Genomic DNA, 24,342 nt, shown 5'->3' on the forward strand with positions numbered 1-24,342 from the left:
AAGTGGTACCGGAGAGCCAAGTCCAGGTCCAAGAGGCTTCTAAACAGCTTCTATCCCCAAAGCCATAAGACTCTTGAACAGCTAATCAAATGGCTACCCAGACTATTTGCATTGCCCCCCCCCCCATTCTACGCTGCTGCTACTCTCTGTTATTATCTATGAATAGTCACTTTAATAACTCTACCTACATATACATATTACCTCAATTACCTCGACACCGGTGCCCCGCACATTGACTCTATACCGGTACCACCTGTATATTGCCCCGCTATTGCTATTTACTGTTGCTCTTTAATTGTTTGTTATTCTTCTCTCTTACTTTTTTATGTTGGTATTTTCTTAAAACTGCATTGTTGGTTAAGGACTTGTAAGTAAGCGTTTCACTGTAAGGTATACACCTGTTGTATTCGGCAGATGTGACAAATACAATTTGATGTGATTTGATTTGAAACCGGGATTCATCCTTAAAGAGCACACTTATCCAGCATACCAGGGGCCATCGAAGGTGAGCGTTTGCCGACTAAAGTTGGTTATAACGCCAAACTGCAGTCAGGTCAAGACCCTGGTGAGGACGACGAGCATGCAGATGAGCTTCCCTGAGAAGGTTTCTGACAGTTTATGTAGAAATGATTTGGTTGTGGAAACCCACAGTTTCATCAGCTGTCTGGGTGGCTGGTCTCAGGCAATCCCGCAGGTGAAGAAGGCAGATGTGGAAGTCCCGGGCTGGTGTGGTTACACGTGGTACTGCCAAATTCTCTAAAATGACATTGGTAGAGAAATTAACATTAAATTCTCTGGCAACAGCTCTGGTGGACATTCCTGCAGCCAGCATGCCAATTGCACACTCCCTCAACATTTGAGACATCTTTGGCATTGTTTTGTGTGACAAAACTTCACATTTTAGAGCAGCGTTTTATCGTTCCCAGCACAAGGTGCACCTGTGTAATGATCATGCTGTTTAATCAGCTTCTTGATATGCCACACCTGTTAGGTGGATGGATTATCTTGGCAAATGAGAAATGCTCACTAACAAGGATGTAACTAAATTTGTGAACCAAATTTGAGAGAAATGATCGAGATGGTTTGGGATGAGTTGGACCGCAGAGTGAAGAAAAAGCAGCCAACAAGTGCTCGGCATATGTGGGAACTCCTTCAAGTCTTTTGGAAAAGCATTCCCCATGAAGCTGGTTGAGAGAATGTAAAGCTGTCATCAAGGCAAAAGGGGGCTACTTTGAAGAATCTCAAGTATAAAATATATTTTGATTGGTTTAACACTTTTTTTGCTTACTACATGATTCAATATGTGTTATTTCATAGTTCTGATGTCTTCACTATTATTCTACAGTGTAGAAATAGTAAAAATAAAGAAAAACCCTTGAACGAGTAGGTGTGTCCAAACTTTTGACTGGTACTGTATATATTTTACATATCATTCAAAATGGAGGATGTAGTACACAATTGTGCACAATTTTCAGGGACCCGTTTTGGCTTGTGAGCACAACTTTCAAAACTACTGGCTGAAATTATACAAGACCTTTGGAGCATCAGTACATTAATTCATCCATCTTGGGCAATTAATGTTATATTCAGTTGTTATGGTGGATGATAGTGGGTATGTCTGCCTGGAGTGCCGGCCTGCTTGTTTGTCTATTTCTCTATCTGTCTCTGTATTTGGTATGTTGTTGATATAGCTGGAGTCAATTGAAGAAGTAAAATCTCTGGCTTTTCAATGCATCTCTGGAAAACAGAGGGGAAGCAAGTAGTCTGAAAGTATTCAGTGCAGTGGAGGGTGTATACTTGATTATACTGAGTATTCAAGGGGGCCATAAACTTCACAATCTGGATGAGGAATCATTATATAGGATGTTGACATTTTGGTCAACTTGACTTGTAAGTCACAATAGGCCATTCAGATATGGGCTTGTTGAAATTCATATGGGCTTGTTGAAATTCTGTACAGGTTGAGTATTATTGATCTGATAGCAATCTAATCAATAAAAGATCATTGCACACAGCTCTGCATGTCAAACTGACAGTTTCTTAGACACAGAAGAAGTTACCTATTTTGTCTGTTGGATTGCTGTTGTAATAGTAGGCTATGTAGTTGGTGTCATCCACAGTGACATGAAAGATGCCGTTTTCTTTTTCACATATTCAATCTATTGTGGGTTACTCAGTGATCATATTTGCTTACTATGTCAAGATATGTATTTGCAGCTTAGGTTTAACATCTCTTGAGGTTACATTGTCAATTAGGTGAATTTGTTGGTTGTGTCAGTGTTGCAATTATTGACTGAACTGCTCTAAATCAGACATGGCTATAAGGGCATGAAATAGTGCACAGATAATACTTAATTCTATATTCAAATCAAATCAAATGTTATTTGTCACATACACATGGTTAGCAGATGTTAATGCGAGTGTAGCGAAATGCTTGTGCTTCTAGTTCCGACCATGCAGTAATACGTAACAAGTAATCTAACCTAACAGTTTCACAACAACTACCTTATACTGTACACACAAGTGTAAAGGAATGAATAAGAATATGTACATAAAAATATATGAATGAGCGATGGCCGAACGGCATAGGCAAGGTGCAGTAGATGGTATAGAGTACAGTATATACATATGAGATGAGTAATGTAGGGTATGTAAACATTATATAAAGTGGCATTGTTTAAGGTGGCTAGTGATACATTTATTACATACATTTTTCATTATTAAAGTGGCTAGAGATGAGTCAGTATGTTGACAGCAGCCACTCAATGTTAGTGATGGCTGTTTAACAGTCTGATGGTCTTGAGATAGAAGCTGTTTTTCAGTCTCTCGGTCCCCGCTTTGATGCACCTGTACTGACCTCGCCTTCTGGATGATAGTGGGGTGAACAGGCAGTGGCTCGGGTGGTTGTTGTCCTTGATGATCTTTTTGGCCTTCCTGTGACATCGGGTGGTGTAGGTGTCCTGGAGGGTAGGTAGTTTGCCCCCGGTGATGCGTTGTGCAGACCTCACTACCCTCTGGAGAGCCTTGTGAGGTTGTGGGTGGAGCAGTTGCCATACCAGGTGGTGATACAGCCCGACAGGATGCTCTCGATTGTCCATCTGTAAAAGTTTGTGAGTGTTTTTGGTGACAAGCCGAATTTCTTCAGCCTCCTGAGGTTGAAGACGCGCTGCTGCGCCTTCTTCACCACGTTGTCTGTGTGGGTGGACCAATTCAGTTTGTCCGTGATGTGTATGCCGAGGAACTTAACACTTTCCACCTTCTCCACTACTGTCCCGTCGATGTGGATAGGGGGGTGCTCCCTCTGCTGTTTCCTGAAGTCCACGATCATCTCCTTTGATTTGTTGACATTGAGTGTGAGGTTATTTTCCTGATACCACACTGAGGGCCCTCACCTCCTCCATGTAGGCCGTCTCGTCATTGTTGGTAATCAATTCTACCACTGTAGTATCGTCTGCAAACTTGATGATTGAGTTGGAGGCGTGCATGGCCACGCAGTGATGGGTGAACAGGGAGTACAGGAGAGGGCTGAGAACGCACCCTTGTGGGGCCCCAGTGTTGAGGATCAGCGGGGTGGAGATGTTGTATCCTACCCTCACCACCTGGGGGCGTCCCATCAGAAAGTCCAGGACCCAGTTGCACAGGGCGGGGTCGAGACCCAAGGTACTATGTACTCTTTGGAGGGTACTATGGTGTTAAATGCTGAGCTGTAGTCGATGAACAGCATTCTTACATAGGTATTCCTCTTGTCCAGATGGGTTAGAGCAGTGTGCAGTGTGATTGCGATTGCGTCGTCTGTGGACCTATTGGGGCGGTAAGCAAATTGTAGTGGGTCTAGGGTGTCAGGTAGGGTGGAGGTGATATGGTCCTTGACTAGTCTCTCAAAGCACTTCATGATGACGGAAGTGAGTGCTACGGGGTGATAGTCATTTAGCTCAGTTACCTTCGCTTTCTTGGGAACAGGAATAATGGTGGCCCTTTTGAAGCATGTGGGAACAGCAGACTGGGATAAGGATTGAATGAATATGTCTGTAAACACACCAGCCAGCTGGTCTGCGCATGCTCTGAGGACGCGGCTGGGGATGCCGTCTGGGCCGGCAGCCTTGCTCAGTGTATTGAGTGAATTGGCAGTAGAGTTGTTTCCATGTTACTCTAAATAGAGTATATTACAGTTTGTAGAGTTAAATATAAACACTGAATAGAGTAGAAATAACTTTGAAAATTGAACTCTGCAACAAGAGTAATTTTTACTCTTTTTAGACTGGGACCAAATTTTATCTTTTGTAGAGTATAATTGTATTCAATCTGAGTAACATTTACTCAGATACATTTACTGTGTGGTAACAAAAAAAGTCCCCAAAGCAAAAACTGTCTGATCGGAACTGGGATCGACTCCAATACAAGGATAGAAGCAGGAAACGACCCTTAGACTGGAACCATGCAGCCCTCAAACCCGTCCAATGAACATGCGCTCCCCCTCCCTCTCTCCTACCCTGCCTTCCAGTCCCCCGTCCCTTCCTCCCCCTTCCCATCCTCACCTCCCCGCTATAGCAGCGAACTAGTCAGCCCAACGTGCAGAGTAGCTCAGCCTTGTATAGCGGCTGGTACCACAGCGCTTTCAAGAGCATCGCACTCCATGTGCGTTGCGTGGATGTTGAAATTGCGCTGTGCAGCTTGTAACCGCGGCAAGAACTCAACATGTCGAACCCTCCCAACGACCCGTTCTATTCCTCCCCATTCGGACCCTTCTACAGAAGGCACTCGCCCTACATGGTCCAACCCGAGTATAGGATCTACGAGATGAACAAACGACTACAATCTCGTACAGAGGTGAGTTAGTTCTGCTCAGTGTATGCTATGAACGGGGTTGTCCTGTTAATTAAAGGTGTTGGAATGTTTGTTTTGGGGGTAGAAATTGAAGTGTTGCGGCACAGGTTTTCGTGCTGTTTGGGTCGGCTCAGTAGTTTAACCTGGAAAGTGGTTATATTTGTAAATACAGATGTGTTAATGTTGTAGATGTGTCCAACCTTCCAAGTATGTCATAGCCATGTTAGGTGTAGTTTTTTATTATCCTAAATTACATGAAGGACAGATCATTTTACATAACATTTTCATTTTCAAGGAGAACATTATTTTTTTTTTGGATAGGGCTATCATGTAAAATGACTGAGCAAGGAAATATGTTCAGTTCAGTGAGTTTTGGTTTCATATTTCACTGATATTGGAAGATTCCTAAAAAAAATTAAACAGTAGGCTCGAACACAAACACTTACTAAATAGATCATTAGTAACAACAAAATGTATGTTTGTTATTTTAGTTGTCAGGTTGTCTTTATCAGTTGTCTTTATCAGTTCAGTTAAAGTTCAATTAGGAAAAATTATATTTTTTCAAAACATGTAAGAATTATGTACTTGGCCATCAATCAGGTTTGTGCCACCTTGGATTTGGGCCACTTCAACTGAAGCATCAAATATTGAACATGACAGATTGATGGTTAAAGACATTAATTTAGAAGTAGTTGTTTTGATACATTTGTTTAAAAAGTCATACATGGATATGTTTGCCAATTATAATGAACAATCACAGTAAAACCGTGCTGCTTTAGAATAGAATTGAAGCTGAACAGTCCCCATGTCTACTTGTTATGGGTATGGCTGTCATGGCTGGCATTGCTGCCCGTATGTTACTGTATGTTATGGTTCAAACTACTGGGTTACACTGAATTAGCATTATGCTAAATGATCATGAATAAGAAGTTCTGAGAAGACGTCAAGTTGCAAGGATTTGACAGTGGTTGGCTTTAAGTCTGTTTGGCCATTTGGGGAATTGAAGAGAGAACCAAGAATCTACTAACTTGTCTTCGTATTTTAAACTTGAACACCAGTTACACAGTTCCTTTTAGTATCACCATTGTTTTGTCCAACTGCATTTAACTCGACCACTGGGATTTTTAATCGGAACCACACTAAAGATTGTGATTGATAGATATTGGTTATGTCTGTAAGAATGGTGATAGAAATTGGTTATATCTGTACGAATGGTTGAACCACAGTAAAGATCGTGATAGATATTGGTTAAATCTATAAGAATGGTGATAGGTATTGGTTATATCTGTAAGAATGGTGATAGATATTGGTTATATCTGTTAGAATGGTAATAGATATTGGTTGTTTTTATAACAATGGTGATAGATATTGGTTATATCTGTAAGAATGGTTGAAAGTAATGGAGCAAGTAATAATTGTGTAAGTACAACGTAAAACAATCAATTTGACTATTACAATTTAAATACATTTTACTCAATTCACTCAGTGAGTTCAATGGTTATGCTTTACAGTGTAGATGTAGACTTTCCTGTGTATAGGGGTGTTGCAACTTTAAGAAGACCAAGGCAATGTTGCAGAGATGCAATGGCACACCATTCATGAATTATTCAACAGGAGTGGTCCAAGCCCCGGTGGACTTCCACTCCTGTAGCCTACCTCAGATACCAAGCCTGCAACAACTCCCAGGAACATACTCTACACACCACCAATATATATATATATACAACCAATATATTACTGTCATCATAGCCATCATTTCAGCCATAAAGGTAGTAAATATAATTTTGTTTGCATTAATTTCCTTAATTTTTATGATGGATTTAATGGGGAAAATCTGGGCAATGACAAAGTGTTCTACATGCATGGAGATCAAAAATGGCCCAGATAATAATATTTTGGAGAACTTTGCATTTTGAATCTCTCAACCAACAATAAAAGAGGCAGAAACAATAGAGATTGTTTATGAAAACTTAAGGACTTTATTCGTGAGATTCATCTCAGTTGGGTATTATTTTTTTGCCTTGATTGTCATGTTTTATAAAATGGGCCATTAAATGAAAATTGCTGAATAGGACTTGTGTTTGCGTCCCAAATGACACCCTATTCCCTTCATAGTAGTGTACCCTGAATATGTGTCTTAGACTTGTTCTTTAATATTTCATCCGACATCACATCCTGCCAGCTGTTGTGGAAGCATTTCCTGTCTAGCTGATGATGTCCTGGTTGATCATTTTAAAAAACCATCAAGAATTGGTCAATTGGATGGGTATAGGTTTTTTTGGTTGTTTTTTCAGAACAGTTGTGTCATTTTCCTGTCAGAAATATTAGTGAGGATATGGCTGTTGAATCATGCCAACCACTATTCAGTAGAAGGACTATATGGCTTGTATAGGAACATTTCAGGTAGCCTACAATTAATCAGCCTTTTTATCTACCATATTTTGTATTTAGAAAAGGTAAATATATATACAGTGATGCCAACCATTCTGAATATGTTCTCTACCAGACAGAAACCATTATGATGGGTGTGCCTTTAGATTTGTTGATTGGTCTGTATTGATGTTTGTTGTTGAGTTACCAACCCCAGACATGTGTCTGCTGGGATTCAGTTTTTACATTAAGTTGTTGTTGGCGGGCAACTAATATGAGTCACTAATGTCCATGCACTGCCCAGCTGATGAGAATAATTTGGCCCAGAGAACAGCATATGCTGCAGCATTACTTTGAGTCTCGGCAGCAATTTTGAATCGTAGTGTCTTTGAACCTCAGTAGCATCTGTTTGACATTATGGAGCTGTTTTAGACAAGTAATAGTTGTGTTGTTTTTCCGGTAAACTATGCTTTTTGCTGGATGAAGATCTCATATGTTACTTATGCATGCATACTTTAAGGTTGTTGATGCAGTAAACATTGTGGTATGCTATATGATGAAGTTTATATAAACTATTAATCACCTGAAGTGATATCAAATTAAGTTCAGTTTCTCAAGCATGTTGCTGAGAAGTCAGCCTATTCAAAATTAACCTGTTAGATGACAATCCTCAGTACATCTTATTGTACAACATTTACGACTCTTAATACATTCAGCCCAACTGTTAAATGCTGTTTATCGCTGATATCATATTGGTGTTTTCATCCCTGATATAATCCCATCAGGTTCAGTCATAAAAAACATAAATGGATTTGAATAAACATCAATAAGTCATAATAAGCTTACAGTTTCTATTGTATCATCTTACATTCATAATCTCTGTTTTTGTTTGTCATCATGATTACCTTTGAATGAACAACTGTAGGTCACACTGTAAACTGTATTAGGAATCCACTATGATAGACGACTGGACGTTTACTAACGACTAAACCCCATCACTTGTTCTTCAACACACGGCTTGCCATTGTCCTATTACCTTTCATTTTACACAGCAAACCTTTTCTGACCTACCAGAGGGGTTGGCTTAAATGCGGAAGACACATTTCAGTTGAATACATTCAGTGTTCAACTGGCTAGGTATCCCCCTTTCACTTTCCCTTTCCCAATCAAAACAGCCTTTGATTGTTATGTGACCGTATACGTACGGAACGTACGGTTCGACTGCATTGATTATGGACCGTTGCTCAGGGGCCACTGGCCTCCGTATGAAGCCTCTCCGCACACTCACACACTGCCGTGATTTAGGGGTTGTGGGGGAATCTGACACTTAAGCGGATATGCAAATGAGGAGTCGGATTACCATTCAGAGGAGGGGTCTGCTCGACCTCAGCCGCTGTAAGCACATTAGCGTAGAAGTCATTAATATTCAGCGGGAGAGTGAGGGATGAAGCATAACGCTACGAGTGAGAAACTATAGGTGAGAGAGAGAGAGAAAGAGAGAGAGGGAGAGAGAGAGAGAGAGCGAGCGAGAGAGTGAGAGATAGAGAGAGAGAGAGAGAGAGAGAGAGAGAGAGAGAGAGAGAGAGAGAGAGAGAGAGAGAGAGAGAGAGAGAGAGAGAGAGAGAGAGAGAGAGAGAGAGAGAGAGAGAGAGAGAAGAAAACAAAAGCACTTTAGTGGTAGCCTCGTATGAACCATCCTGATCTCGAGAGCTTACATTCTGTGTGTAGCTTAACAGAATGTTTGTAGCAAAACAGAATGTAAGATCGCGAGATCAGGATGGTTCATACAAGGCTACGTGAATGGAGGGTGCTAGAATAATATCGGCCAGCATGATCTATCTACTGTGTTCAGTTGGGAATGCAGTTATGTGAATTTAAAAGATTCACCTCGATTTAGCCAGTGTGCCCAAACCTTAGCACTCCTGAGGTGGATTGAGTTAAATTGGGTTTAGTGAAATCAAATCATTTACTTTTCTGTTGACTGACTGCTGGTTGACTGACTTTCTATTTGTTATGTAATCAGGTGGCCTGTTCCAAAATCAGCCACTAGTCCCTTGCCCCCTGTTCCCAATCCCTAGGCATTTGTGTAGATCTGAACGGATTGGCTACTGTATAAGCATTAAGGCAAAAAGTCACCCCTCCCAGTCTATCAGAGTGGGGGTTATTACCATATTGCTAATTCTTCTCAGATCTACATGATGTGCCCAGTGGTAGGGGATAGGGGTCCATGTGGAACTGAGCATTAGGTGATGGTTGTCAGTACATTGCTTAAGGCTACTGTACACTGCACTGTCCCCATCTGGGAAGGACATTCTACCTTTTCTCGGAGTTAGATCACTTCATCCTCAACCATGCAAGGGAATTCCCAGTATGTGGAAAACTTGCTCTGTTTACATGTGATTTGAGCAGCACATAAAAAGGACACAAAATTCAAACCTAGGTAAGTCCATCAGTACCTACCTGGCCTGAAACGGCCAAATACCACCTTAAACTACCTTAAACTTGTTCAACCTGGGACCCAAGTTAGAAATTCTGTGTTTTCTGGGGACCCAATCTCATGACAACATGCCCCCTTTTGGGGCCCTAAGTTTCAAAGTTAATTTCCTGTAATTCTACACATTTTGCCATGGGGCGTAAAGAAAATGTTGCTGTTTTAAGGCGCGTTTTCTGCAATTCTACACATTATTCCATGAGGAGGGGAGAGAATTGTGCAATAAAAAAAAATTATAATGCAATTCTACTCATTTTGCCATGGGGCAGAGATTTCTTTGCTGTTTTACACCAAATGTCCTGCAATTCTAACCATTTTGAGATGACCTATGCCATGCGAGGGGTTGGGTTAAATGCGGAAGACACATTTAAGTTGAAGGCATTCAGTTGTACAACTGACTAGGTATTCCCCTTTCCCTTTAATTTGATATCTGAGTGAGAGTGACTTAACAAAAGTAATGGGGACCCCCTGGAGGTCAGGGCCTCTGGGTAAGTGCCCTGCGTGCCCGGTTGGTATTCGGCCATGAGTACTTCAAGTTTAGATAGCTGGCTCGACTAACTTACAAATCTACAAAATGGTAGCTGGCATGGCTAATTGAGTGACTGCTGGTGACTGACATAACAAAGTATATATATATATATACAGTACAGTACCAGTCAAAAGTTTGGACACACCTACCCATTCAAGGGTTTTTCTTATTTTTACTATTTTCTACATTGTAGAAAAGTAGTGAAGACATCAAAGCTATGAAATAATACATATGGAATCATGTAGTAACAAAAGAAGTCAAATCAAAATATATTTTATGTTTGAGATTCTTCAAAGTAGCCACCCTAAGCTTTGCACACTCTTGGTATTCTCTGAACCAGCTTCACCTGGAATGCTTTTGAAGTCTTGAAGGAGTTCCCACATATGCTGAGCATTTGTTGGCTGCTTTTCCTTTACTCTGCGGTTCAACTCATCCAAAACCATCTCAATTGGGTTGAGGTCGGGTGATTGTGGAGGCCAGGTCATCTGATGCAGCACTCCATCACTCTCCTTCTTTGTCAAATAGCCCTTACACAGACGGGATGTGTGTTGGGTCATTGTCCTGTTGAAAAACAAATGATAGTCCCACTAAGCGCATACCAGATGGGATGGTGTATTGCTGCAGAATGCTGTGGTAGCAACGCTGGTTAAGTGTGCCTTGAATTCTAAATAACTCACAGACAGTGTCACCAGCAAAGCACCCCCACACCATCACAACTCCTCTTTCATGCTTCACAGTGGGAACCACACATGCAGAGATCATCCATTCACCTACTCTGCGTCTCACAAAGTCACAGCGGTTGGAACCAAAAATCTCAGACCAAAGGACAAATTTCCTTCATGTCTTAAAGTAATAATGGACTATCGTTTCTCTTTGCTTTTTTGAGCAGTTCTTGCCATAATATGGATGTGGTCTTTTAACAAATAGGTACAGTATATCTTCTGTATACCAACCCTACCTTGTCACAACACAACTGATAGATCTGATGTCTTCATAGTTTTGATGTCTTCACTATTACTCTACAATGTAGAAAAAAGTTAAAATAAAGAAAATCCTTGAAAAAGTAGAAGTGTGTTCAAACTTTTGACTGATACTGTATATATATACAAATTATATATTCAAATTTAATAAAAACAAAAAATCTGAAATATCTTATTTACATAAGTATTCAAACCCTTGCTATGAGACTCAACATTGAGCTCAGGTGCATCCTGTTTCTACAACTTGATTGGAGTCCACCTGTGGTAAATTCAAATGATTGGACATGATTTGGAAAGGCATACACCTGTCTATATAAGGTCCCACAGTTGACAGTGCATTTCAGAGCAAAAACCAAGCCATGAGGTCGAAGAAATTGTCCATGGAGCTCTGAGACAGGTTTGTGTTGAGGAACAGATCTGGGGAAGGGTACTAAAACATTTCTGCAGCACTGATGGTCCCCAAGAACACAGTGGCCTCCATCATTCTTAAAGAGCTGGCCGCCCGGCCAAACAGAGAAATCGGGGGAGAAGGGCCTTGGTCAGGGAGGAGACCAAGAACCCTATGGTCACTCAGACAGGGCTCCAGAGTTCCGCTGTGGAGATGGGAGAACCTTCCAGAAGGACAATCATCTTTGCAGCACTCTACCAATCAGGCCTTTATGGTAGAGTGGCCAGACGGAAGCCACTCCTCAGTTAAAGGCACATGACAGCCCGCTTGAAGTTTGCCAAAAGGCACCTAAAAGACTCTCAGACCATGAGAAACAAGATTCTCTGGTCTGATGAAACCAAGATTGAACTCTTTGGCCTGAATGCCAAGAGTCACATCTGGAGGAAACCTTTCACTATCCCTACGGTGAAGCATGGTGGTGGCAGCATCATGCTGTGGGAATGTTTTTCAGCAACAGGGACTGGGTGTCACGACTTCCGCCGAAGTCGGTCCCTCTCCTTGTTCGGGGGGCGTTCGGCGGTCGACATCACCGGTCTTCTAGCCATCGCTGATCCACCATTGGTTTTGTCTTTGTTTTCTACACGCCTGGTTTTCATTCCCCAATTACATGTTCATGTATTTAACCCTCTGTTTTCCCCCATGTTTTTGTGCGTGATTTTTTCTATGTTCATTTTGGTTCATGATGGCTGGTTTTTCGACGGGTGCTGTTTTCACATGTGCGTAATATTTTCCGTTTGTATTTGGTCAAGTGTATTTGTTACCTTGTGCCTTTATTTTTTAGTAAAGTACGTTGCTCACTCATTTTGCTCTCCTGCGCCTGACTTCATGCACCAGCTACACTCACCTTCTGACAGAATCACGCACCAGAAATATGGAGTCAGCAGGAGCAGACACCCCCGGATTAGAGGTCGAGGAGCGCGTCCAGCAGCATGCGGCCATGATACAACATCTTGGCATCGCCATGGATCGCGTCCTGCAGAATATGGATCACTGGGAGAGAAGAGGAGTTCCTCCAGCGCCTCCACCAGCACCACCAAGGGCATCACTACTCACCCCTCCTTCACCCGGTCCCAGTGGGATTCAGCTCGATCTTCCGAGGGAGTATGATGGGACAGCTGCGGGATGTCAGGGGTTCCTACTCCAGCTGGAGCTCTACCTAGCAACCGTCCACCCGGCTCCTTCGGGCCGTGAGAGTGTGTCCGCCCTCGTCTCCTGTCTCTCAAGGAAAGCCCTGGAGTGGGCCAACGCCGTTTGGGAGGAAGCAGAAGCGGTGTTGGACCAATTCGAGGAATTCACCTGTTTCCGGGCAGTTTTCGACCATGTCTCGTCCAACTTAGGCAGGGGACGAGGAGCACACAGGAGTTCTCTCTGGACTTTCGGAACCTGGCCATCAGCGCGGGATGGAACGACAGGGCCCTGAGCAATCACTACCGTTGTAGTTTGAGCGAGGACGTCCGTCGGAAGTTGGCCTGCAGGGACACCACTCTCACCTTTGACCAGCTGGTGGACCTGTCCATCCGGTTGGATAACCTGCTGGCTACCCGTGGACGTCCAGATCGGGGTCTGTCGATTTCATCCCCAAGCACCACAGCTCCTATGCCCATGGAGCTGGGAGGTGCTGCACGTAGGGCGACCGGAGGAGGGGCCGGTCCATGCACCATCTGTAGCCACAGAGGGCACACTGCCGGTCGGTGCTGGAGAGGTTCCTCTGTGAGTCGGCACCAGGCTCACCCAGAGCCCCCCCCCACACATGTTTGTGTATATTCATTTTCCTTAGTTTTCCCCTCATTCCCAGCATAAGGCGCTTGTAAATTCAGGCGCAGCTGGGAACTTTATTGACAGATCATTTGACCATAGTTTAGGGATCCCTATTGTTCCAGTGGATATGCCCTTCCCAGTTCACGCACTAGATAGTCGACCATTGGGGTCAGGGCTAATTAGGGAGGCCACCGCTCCACTGGGCATGGTGACGCGGGAGGATCACAGGTAGAAAATCATTTTTTCCCTTATTGATTCTCCTGCGTTTCCCATGGTGCTGGATATACCCTGGTTGGCCAGTCATGACCCCACTATTTCGTGGCAACAGAGGGCTCTCACGGGGTGGTCACGAGAGTGCTCGGGGAGGTGTTTAGGGTTTTTTGTTGGTGCGACTATGGTGGAAAGTCCATACCAGGTCTCCACCGTGCGCATCCCCTCTGAAAATGCCTATTTTGCGCTCGCCTTCTGTAAAAAGAAGGTGACTCAATTACCACCCCATCGACGTGGGGATTGTGCGATAAATCTCCTGGTAGACGCAGCACTTCCCAGGAGTCACGTGTATCCCCTGTCTCAGGAGGAGATGGAGGCTATGGAAACATATGTCTCTGAATCCCTAAGGCAGGGGTACATTCGGCCCTCCACTTCACCTGCCTCCTCGAGTTTATTTTTTGTGAAGAAGAAGGATGGAGGTCTGCGCCCGTGTATTGACTATCGAGGTATCAACCAGATCACTGTTAGGTACAGTTACCCGCTACCTCTCATAGACAGTGCGATTGAGTCAATGCACGGGGCGCGCTTCTTCACCAAATTGGATCTCAGGAGCGCTTACAACCTGGTGCGTATCCGGGGGGGAGACGAGTGGAAGACAGCTTTCAGTACCACCTCAGGGCACCATGAGTACCTCGTCATGCCGTACGGTTTGATGAATGCTCCATCAGTCTTCCAGGCCTTTGAAGACGAGATTTTCAGGGACCTGCACGGGCAGGGTGTAGTGGTGTATATTGATGACATCCTGATATACTCCGCTACATGCGCCGAACATGTGTCCATGGTGCGCAGGGTGCTTGGTCGGCTGTTGGAGCATGACCTGTACGTCAACGCTGAGAAATGTCTGTTTTTCCAACAGTCCGTCTCCTTCCTAGGGTACCGCATTTCCACTTCAGGGGTGGAGATGGATAGTAACCGCATTTCAGCCGTGCGTAATTGGCCGACTCCCACCACGGTAAATGAAGTGCATCGGTTTCTAGGGTTTGCCAACTACTACCGGAGGTTTATCCGGGGCTTTGGTCAGGTAGCGGCTCCCATTGCCTCACTGCTGAAGGGGGGACCGGTGCGTTTGCAGTGGTCAGCTGAGGCGGACAGGGATTTTGGTCAGCTGAGGGCTCTGTTTACCTCGGCTCCCGTGCTGGCTCATCCGGATCCCTCTTTGGCGTTCATAGTAGAGGTGGACGCGTCCGAGGCTGGGATAGGAGCCGTGCTCTCTCAGCGCTCGGGTACGCCACCAAAGCTCTTTCCCTGTGCCTTTTTTTCGAAGAAGCTCAGCCCGGCGGAGCGAAACTATGATGTGGGGGACCGGGAGTTGTTGGCTGTCGTCAAGGCCTTGAAGACATGGAGACATTAGCTTGAGGGGGCTAGACACTCTTTTCTCATCTGGACTGACCACCGCAATCTGGAGTACATCCGGGCGGCGAGGAGACTGAATCCTCGCCAGGTAAGGTGGGCCATGTTTTTTACCCGTTTTGTTTTCACCCTATCCTACAGACCAGGTTCCCAGAACGCGAAGGCAGACACACTGTCCCGGATGTATGAAACGGAGGAGCGGGCCATGGATCACACTCCCATACTCCCGGCCTCTTGGCTGGTGGCACCGGTAGTGTGGCAGCTGTACACGGACATCGAGCGGGCGTTACGTACAGAGCCCACTCCCCCCTAATGTCCAGCTGGGCATCTGTACGTTCCGTCTGCTGTCCACAACCGTTTGATCTATTGGGCCCACACGTCACCCTCCTCTGGTCATCCGGGCATCGGTCGGACAGTGCGCTGTCTTAGTGGGAAGTACTGGTGGTCCACTTTAGCTAAGGACGTGAGGGTTTATGTCTCCTCCTGCTCGGTGTGCGCCCAGTGCAAGGCCCCTAGGCACTTGCCCAGAGGGAAGTTGCAACCCTTACCCGTTCCACAACGGCCGTGTTCGCACCTGTCGGTGGATTTCCTAACGGATCTTCCTCCATCACAGGGTAACACCACAATCCTGGTCATTGTGGATCGGTTTTCTAAGTCCTGTCGTCTCCTCCCTTTGCCTGGTCTCCCTACGGCCCTACAGACTGCGGAGGCCCTGTTTACACACGTCTTCCGGCACTACGGGGTGCCTGAGGACATAGTATCTGATCGAGGTCCCCAGTTCACGTCAAGGGTCTGGAGGGCGTTCATGGAACGTCTGGGGGTCTTGGTCAGCCTTACCTCGGGTTTTCAGTAACGGGCAGGTGGAGAGAGTGAACCAGGATGTGGGTAGGTTTCTGTGGTCCTATTGCCATGACCCCAAGCATACTTCCAAAGTTGTGGCAAAATGTCTTAAGGACAACAAAGTCAGGGTATTGGAGTGGCCATCACAAAGCCCTGACCTCAATCCAATAGAAAGCTTGTGGGCAGAACTGTAAAAGCATGTTTGAGCAAGGAGGCCTACAAACCTGACTCAGTTACACCAGCTCTGTCAGGAGGAATGGGCCAAAATTCACCCCTTATTGTGGGAACCTTGTGGAAGGCTACCCAAAACATTTGACCCAAGTTAAACAATTTAAAGGCAATGCTACCAAATACTAGTTGAGTGTATGTAAACTTCTGACCCACTGGGAATGTGATGAAAGAAATTAAAGCTGAGATAAATCATTCTCTCTACTATTATTCTGACATTTAACATTCTTAAAATAAAGTGGTGATCCTAACTGACCTAAGACTGCGATTTTTTACTAGATTTAAATGTCAGGATGTCACGCCCTGACCTTAGAGAGGTCAGGATGTCACGCCCTGACCTTAGAGAGGTCAGTATGTCTCCCCAGCCTGGTGAGCCCTGTGGCAGCTCCACGTACCAGACTGCCCATACGTCTCCTCACTCCAGTGAGGATCCATGGCAAGAAGCCTCCAGTGATGATCCATGACATGAAGCCTCCAGTGATGATCCATGGCACAAAGCCTCCAGTGATGATCCATGGCAAGAAGCCTCCAGTGATGATCCATGGCACGAAGCCTCCAGTGATGATCCATGGCAAGAAGCCTTCAGTGATGATCCATGGCACGAAGCCTCCAGTGGATCCATGTCACAAAGCCTCCAGTGATGATCCATGGCAAGAAGCCTCCAGTGATGATCCATGGCAAGAAGCCTCCAGTGGTGATCCATAGCACGAAGCCTCCAGTGATGATCCATGGCAAGAAGCCTCCAGTGATGATCCATGGCACGAAGCCTCCAGTGAGGAGTCGCGGCACGAAGCCTCCCACAACGGCCTACAGTCCGGAGCCTCCAGCCCGCAACGAGGGTCCCCAGTCCGGGGCCCGCAACGAGGGTCCCCAGTCCGGGGTCGGCGACGAGGGTCCACGCACCAGAGGTGCCACCAAAGTGGGTGAGCCAGGGGTGGAGCGGGGTCTGCGTCCCGCACCTGAGCCGCCACCGCGGATAGATGCCCACCCAGACCCTCCCCTATAGGTTCAGGTTTTGCGGCCGGAGTCCGCACTTTTGGGGGGGGGGGGGGGGGGGTACTGTCACGCCCTGACCTTAGAGAGCCTTTTTATGTCTCTATTTGGTTTGGTCAGGGTGTGATTTGGGGTTGGCATGCTATGTTTTGTTTTTCTATGATTTTCTATTTCTATGTTTTGGCCGGGTATGGTTCTCACTTCAGGGACAGCTGTCTATCGTTGTCTCTGATTGGGAACCATACTTAGGTAGCCCTTTTCCCTCCTTTCTTTGTGGGAAGTTAACTTTGTTTGTGGCATATATGCCTTAAGCTTCACGGTTGGTTTTGTATTGTTTATTGTTTTTCTCGGCGTCATCCTAGTAAAAAGGAATATGTACACTCACCACGCTGCGCTTTGGTCTACTTCATTCGACGGCCGTGACACAGGAATTGTGAAAACTGAGTTTAAATGTATTTGGCTAAGGTGTATGTATTCTTCCGACTTCAACTGTAAATGTGATATTTCAGTTTTTTATTTTTTATTCATTTTGGGTATTGTGTGTAGATTGATGAGGGGGAAAAACGATTTAATACATTTTAGAATATGGCTGTAATGTAACAAAATGTGGAAAAAGTTAAGGGGTCTGAATACTTTCCAAATGCACTGTATATAATAAACTCAGCAAAAAAAGAAACATCCCTTTTTCAGGACCCTGTCTTTCAAAGATAGTTCGTAAAAATCTAAATAACTCCCATGCTTGTTCAATGAACCATAAACAAATAATGAACATGCACCTGTGGAACAGTCATTAAGACACTAACAGCTTACAGACGGTAGGCAATTAAGGTCACAGTTATGAAAACTTAGGACACTAAGGAGGCCTTTCTACTGACTCTGAAAAACACCAAAAGAAAGATTCCCAGGGTCCCTGCTCATCTGTGTGAACGTGCCTTAGGCATGCTGCAAGGAGGCATGAGAACTGCAGATGTTGCCAGGGCAATAAATTGCAATGTCCGTACTGTGAGACGCCTAAGACAGCGCTACAGGGAGACAGAACGGACAGCTGATCGTCCTCGCAGTGGCAGACCACGTGTAACAAGACATGCACAGGATCGGTACATCCGAACATCACACCTGCGGGACAGGTACAGGATGGCATCAACAACTGCCTAAGTTACACCAGGAATGCACAATCCCTCCATAAGTGCTCAGACTGTCCGCAGTAGGCTGAGAGAGGCTGGACTGAGGGCTTGTAGGCCTGTTGTAAGGCAGGTCCTCACCAGACATCACCAACAACAACGTTGCCTATGGGCACAAACCCACCGTCGCTGGACCAGACAGGACTGTCAAGAAGTGCTCTTTACTGACGAGCTTGTTGTCATTGCAGGCAATCTCAATGCTGTGCGTTACAGGGTAGACATCCTCCTCCCTCATGTGGTACCCTTCCTGCAGGCTCATCCGATATGACCCTCCAGCATGACAATGCCACCAGCCATACTGCTCGTTCTGTGCGTGATTTCCTGCAAGACAGGAATGTCGGTGTTCTGCCATGGCCAGCGAAGAGCCCGGATCTCAATCCCATTGAGCACGTCTGGGACCTGTTGGATCAGAGAGTGAGGGCTAGGGCCTTTCCCCCCAGAAATGTCCAGGAACTTGCAGGTGCCTTGGTGGAAGAGTGGGGTACCATCTCACAGCAAGAACTGGTACATCTGGTGCAGACCATGAGGAGGAGATGCACTGCAGTATTTAATGCAGCTGGTGGCCACACCAGATACTGACTGTTACTTTTGATTTTGACCGCACCTTTCTTCAGGGACACATTTTTCAATTTCTGTTAGTCACATGTCTGTGGAGCTTGTATATGTCTCAGTTGTTGAATCTTATGTTCATACAAATATTTACACATGTTAAGTTTGCTGAAAATAAACGCCGTTGACAGTGAGAGGATGTTTCTTTTTTTGCTGAGTTTCTTTTTATATATTTTTTTCTCTGACATGTTACGACCCACCATTAACATGTCTGCGACCCACTTTGGATTGCGACTGATACTTTAAGAAAGGTTTTTGAGAAAGGTCAATAGTTTTTGACCCCAAGACTGATGCTAATCCATGATCCCATATAATAGTTACATGTCTAACTCCAAAAGACAAGGTTTTGCCCAAACAATGTGTTGGGCCGACTAGCAGGAAGCTTGGACAATGGTCCCACCTTTTTCCTGTCACTTTCCTACAGTTCCCATAGTCCCAACCAGGGTATAGATAAGACACAGGGACCTATTCCATTCACTTCCTGTTCCATTTTTTTTCAGTTTGATAAATGTCTTTACTTCATGGTCATAGTGATGAATGTGGATGTGGATGATGTATTGTATTGTATTGTATAGCCCACAAACAAGGCTGTCCCTAATTGATTCCTTCTATGCAATTTAACTTGTTAGTTCATTACGAATAGCATACAATTGTATAAGGCAAATTATTCTCTCTGACATATTAGAGATTAGGTGATGACCGTTATGTAGAACGGCCATATACAGGCGAGGTAATTGTCAATATGTCAGAAGACCACACTGCTGACTATTCCCACCAGAAACATAGGAAAAACATATGAAGACAGCTTACAGCTGGAGTTAAATGTATTGGCATAATCACTAGGCTCTTCTTCACTGACTCAAAACAATGTACACTGATTTCAGGAGATCAGCTGATGAACTAAACACTATACCAATGTTACCACAATACTCACAAAGCGATATGAGTAAAAGTGGCGTTGAGTTTGATGAGGCAACCAGCTGCGTGTTTATTGGTCCAATTAGTGCATGCTGATGTGTTGTCTAGGACCCACTGATGCATTGTGGGTAGTGGCCATCTGAAAGCACAGTGGCTTTTCAAGGACACAGCATTTCTCTAGAATTTGCATAATGTAAGGATGGTATCCCTAAAGCACCTACAATTCCTGTTTATTACTACTTTGTACCACGGTAAACAGCTTTAGAAACATATATCAGCATTGCTAACTGTACAGGCATACGGAATTAAAGTACATTATAATGCACCATTCGTAGTATAGTTTGGATAATGAAAGTATCTTTTCACTTCTTATACTGTATACACTTTAGAAATGTACACAACCTTGAAAATGTCTCTATGCATCACCACCATGTTTTTCACACATTTAAAGGGAAATTCCGCCACTTTTCAACCTCCTTCATTATCTCCAGCACCAAATCAGAGTCTACATACTTCTCTGTGACGTCACAGGGTAGGATTTAAAGTAAGAAAAACAGTGATTTTCAAAACCTGCAACGATTTTCTAGCCAGAGGGAGGTTATTTTCTTACCCCCTATGTCACTGCAAATCTCATAGTATTTGAAAACTACCGTTTTTTAAATATCTTAACTTTTTATGATGTCATCTGGTAGAATTTTATATTTTTTTCTACAAAACATAGAAATGCACTGTTTTCACATATTTAGACACAGGGCTGGAGATAATGAAAATGAAGTTGACAAGTGGTGGATTTGCACTTTAAGCCATTATGCTTCGTATCCCCAGGGCCTTCTGAAGTATAATTCTCATAGAGAAACAGGCAGGGTCTGATCCATTCATTATTTGAATGGGATTGCAGAGGTTAATTATCCAAGGATAGACCCCAGACACAACCACTCACTATGGTGGCCACTCTCTCATACAACAGAAAAAGGAGAAAATACCCTTTAACTAAAGCATGCTGGGAATATTATTGTTTCAGATTGAAATGTACTGACATTGTGCTTCACTTCATGGAGTGTTTGCCAAAAGCAATAAGAGTATGTGTGTGTGTGTGTGTGTGTGTGTGTGTGTGTGTGTGTGTGTGTGTGTGTGTGTGTGTGTGTGTGTGTGTGTGTGTGTGTGTGTGTGTGTGTGTGTGTGTGTGTGTGTGTGTGTGTGTGTGTGTGTGTGTGTGTGTGTGTGTGTGTGTGTGTGTGTGTCATCCATTTATAAGTGTGTGTTAATAAAAGCCCCAGGTCTGTTGTTATTTAGTGACAATCCTCACAATAGTATCCCACTAATCCTTTAGCTAGCCCATATATCTATCCTCACTATGGTGTCCCACTAATCCTTTAGCTAGCCCATATATCTATCCTCACTATGGTGTCCCACTAATCCTTTAGCTAGCCCATATATCTATCCTCACTATGGTGTCCCAGTAATCCTTTAGCTAGCCCATATATCTATCCTCACTATGGTGTCCCACTAATCCTTTAGCTAGCCCATAGATCTATCCCCACTATGGTGTCCCACTAATCCTTTAGCTAGCCCATATATCTAGCATCACTAGATGTCTTGCTGCCAGACAAACTAAACAACTTCTTTGCTCGCTTTGAAGACAATACAGTGCCACCGACACAGCCCGCTACCAAAACCTGCGGGCTCTCCTTTACCGCAGCCAACATGAGTAAAACATTTAAACGTGTTAACCCTCGCAAGGATGCCGGCCCAGACTGCATCCCTAGCCGCATCCTCAGAGCATGCGCAAACCAGCTGGCTGGTGTGTTTACGGAGATATTCAATCAATCCCTATCCCAGTCTGCTGTTCCCACATGCTTTAAGAGGGCCACCATTGTTCCTGTTCAAGAAGAAAGCCAAGGTAACTGAGCTAAACGACTATCACCCCGTAGCACTCACTTCCGTCATCATGAAGTGCTTTGAGAGACTAGTCAAGGATCATATCACCTCCACCCTACCTGACACCCTAGACCCACTCCAATTTGCTTACCGCCCCAATAGGTCCACAGACGACGCAATCGCAATCACACTGCACACTGCCCTAACCCATCTGGACAAGAGGAATACCTATGTAAGAATGCTGTTCATCGACTACAGCTCAGCATTTAACACCATAGTACCCTCCAAACTCGCCATTAAGCTCGAGACCCTGGGTCTCGACCCCGCCCTGTGCAACTGGGTCCTGGACTTTCTGACGGGACGCCCCCAGGTGGTGAGGGTAGGATACAACATCTCCACCCCGCTGATCCTCAACGCTGGGGCCCTACAAGGGTGCGTTCTCAGCCCTCTCCTGTACTCCCTGTTCACCCATGACTGTGTGGCCATGTACGCCTCCAACTCAATCATCAAGTTAGCAGACGATACCACAGGTAGGCTTGATTACCAACAATGACGAGACCTACATGGAGGAGGTGAGGGCCCTCTGAGTGTGGTGTCAGGAAAATAACCTCACACTCAACGTCAACAAAACAAAGGAGATGATCGTGGACTTCAGGAAACAGCAGAGGGTGCACCCCCCTATCCACATCGACGGGACAGTAGTGGAGAAGGTGGAAAGTGTTAAGTTTCTCGGCGTACACATCACGGACAAAATGAAATGGTCCACCCACACAGACAACGTGGTAAAAAAGGTGCAGCAGCGCCTCTTCAACCTCAGGAGGCTGAAGAAATTTGGCTTGTCACCAAAAACACTCACAAACTTTTACAGATGCACAATCGAGAGCATCCTGTCGGCCTGTATCACCGCCTGGTACGGCAACTGCTCCGCCCACAACCATAAGGCTCTCCAGAGGGTAGTGAGGTCTGCACAACGTATCACCGGGGGCAAACTATCTGCCCTCCAGGACACCTACACCACCCGATGTCACAGGAAGGCCAAAAAGATCCTCAAGGACAACAACCACCCGAGCCACTGCCTGTTCACCCCACTATCATCCAGAAGGCAAGGTCAGTACTGGTGCATCAAAGCTGGGACCGAGAGACTGAAGAACAGCTTCTATCTCAAGGCCATCAGACTGTTAAACAGCCATCACTAACATTGAGTGGCTGCTGCCAACATACTGACTCATCTCTAGCCACTTTAATAATTAAAAATGTATGTAATACATGTATCACTAGACACATTACACAATACCACTTTATATAATGTTTACATACCCTACATTACTCATCTCGTATGTATATACTGTACTCTATACCATCTACTGCATCTTGTCTATGCCGTTCGGCCATCGCTCATCCATATATTTATATGTACATATTCTTTTTCATTCCTTGACACTTGTGTGTAAAAGGCAGATGTTGTGAAATTGTTAGATTACATGTAAGATATTACTGCATGGTCGGAACTAGAAGCACAAGCGTTTCGCTACACTCGCATTAACATCTGCTAACCATGTGTATTTGACCAATAAAAATATATTTGATTTGATTTGACGAAAGTGTCCAACTAATCCTTTAGCAACCCCTAGATTCTATCCTCACTATGGTATCCCACTAATGCTTTAGCTAGCCCATAGATCTATACTCTCTATCCTTTAGCTAGCCCATAGATCTATCCTCACTATGGTGTCCCACTAATCCTTTAGCTAGCCCATAGATCTATCCTCACAATGGTATCCCACTAATCATTTAGCTAGCCCATAGATCTATCCTCACTATAGTGTGCAACTAATCCTTTAGCTTGCCCATAGATCTATCATCACTATCCTTTAGCTAGCCCATAGATCTATCCTCACTATGGTGTCCAGATCTATTCTCACTATCCTTTTGCTGGCCCATCCTTTTGCTGGCCTCACGCTGGTGTCCCACTGATCCTTTCGCTTGTCCATAGATCTATCCTCACTATGGTGTCCCACTTATCCTTTAGCTAGCCCATAGATCTATAATCACGACAGCATCCAACTAATCCCTTAGCTTGCCCATAGATCTATCCACGCTTTGGTGTCCCTCTAATCCTTTAGCTAGCCCATAGATCTATCCTCACAATGGTGTCCCTCTCATTCTTTAGCTAGCCCTAAGATCTATCATCACTATGGTGTCCAACTAATCCTTTAGCTAGCCAATAGATCTATCCTCAATATTGTGTCCCACGAATCCTTTAGCTAGCCCATAGATCTATCCTCACTATGGTGTCTCACTAATCCTTTTGCTAGCTCAAAGATCTATCCTCACTAGGGTATCCCACTAATCCTTTAGCTAGCCCATTGATCTATCATCGCTATAGTGTTCAACTAATCCTTTAGCTAGCCCATTGATCTATCCTCACTATGGTGTCCCACAATCCTTTCGCTAGCCTATGGAGCTATCATCACTATGGTGTCCCACTAATAATTTTGCTAGCCCATAGATCTATCCTCACTCTCCTTTGGCTAGCCCATAGATCTATTCTCACTCTGGTGTCCCACTAGTCCTTTAGCTAGCCCATAGATCTATCCTCGCAATGGTAGCCCACTAATCCTTTAGCTAGTCCATAGATATATCCTCACTATAGTGTCCAACTAATCATTTAGCTA

General features: G+C 44.6%; 1 protein-coding gene across 4 annotated transcripts in view; it reads left to right on the plus strand.

The window, feature by feature from the left end:
* Positions 1-4,529: 4,529 nt before the first annotated feature.
* The window catches only part of LOC139574468 (LIM domain-binding protein 2-like), a 109,036-nt gene continuing 89,223 nt past the window's right edge, over positions 4,530-24,342 (plus strand). For 3 of the 4 annotated variants that reach the window (XM_071399070.1, XM_071399071.1, XM_071399068.1), the window contains exon 1: positions 4,530-4,827. In XM_071399070.1, coding sequence (XP_071255171.1) covers positions 4,696-4,827 — 132 coding nt within the window. In that variant the 5' untranslated portion in view covers positions 4,530-4,695. The remainder of the gene's footprint in view (positions 4,828-24,342) is intronic. The other variant, XM_071399069.1, reaches the window with a different exon arrangement.

Source organism: Salvelinus alpinus, chromosome 4 (assembly GCF_045679555.1).
Source record: "Salvelinus alpinus chromosome 4, SLU_Salpinus.1, whole genome shotgun sequence".
NCBI classification, from domain to species: Eukaryota; Metazoa; Chordata; class Actinopteri; order Salmoniformes; family Salmonidae; genus Salvelinus; species Salvelinus alpinus.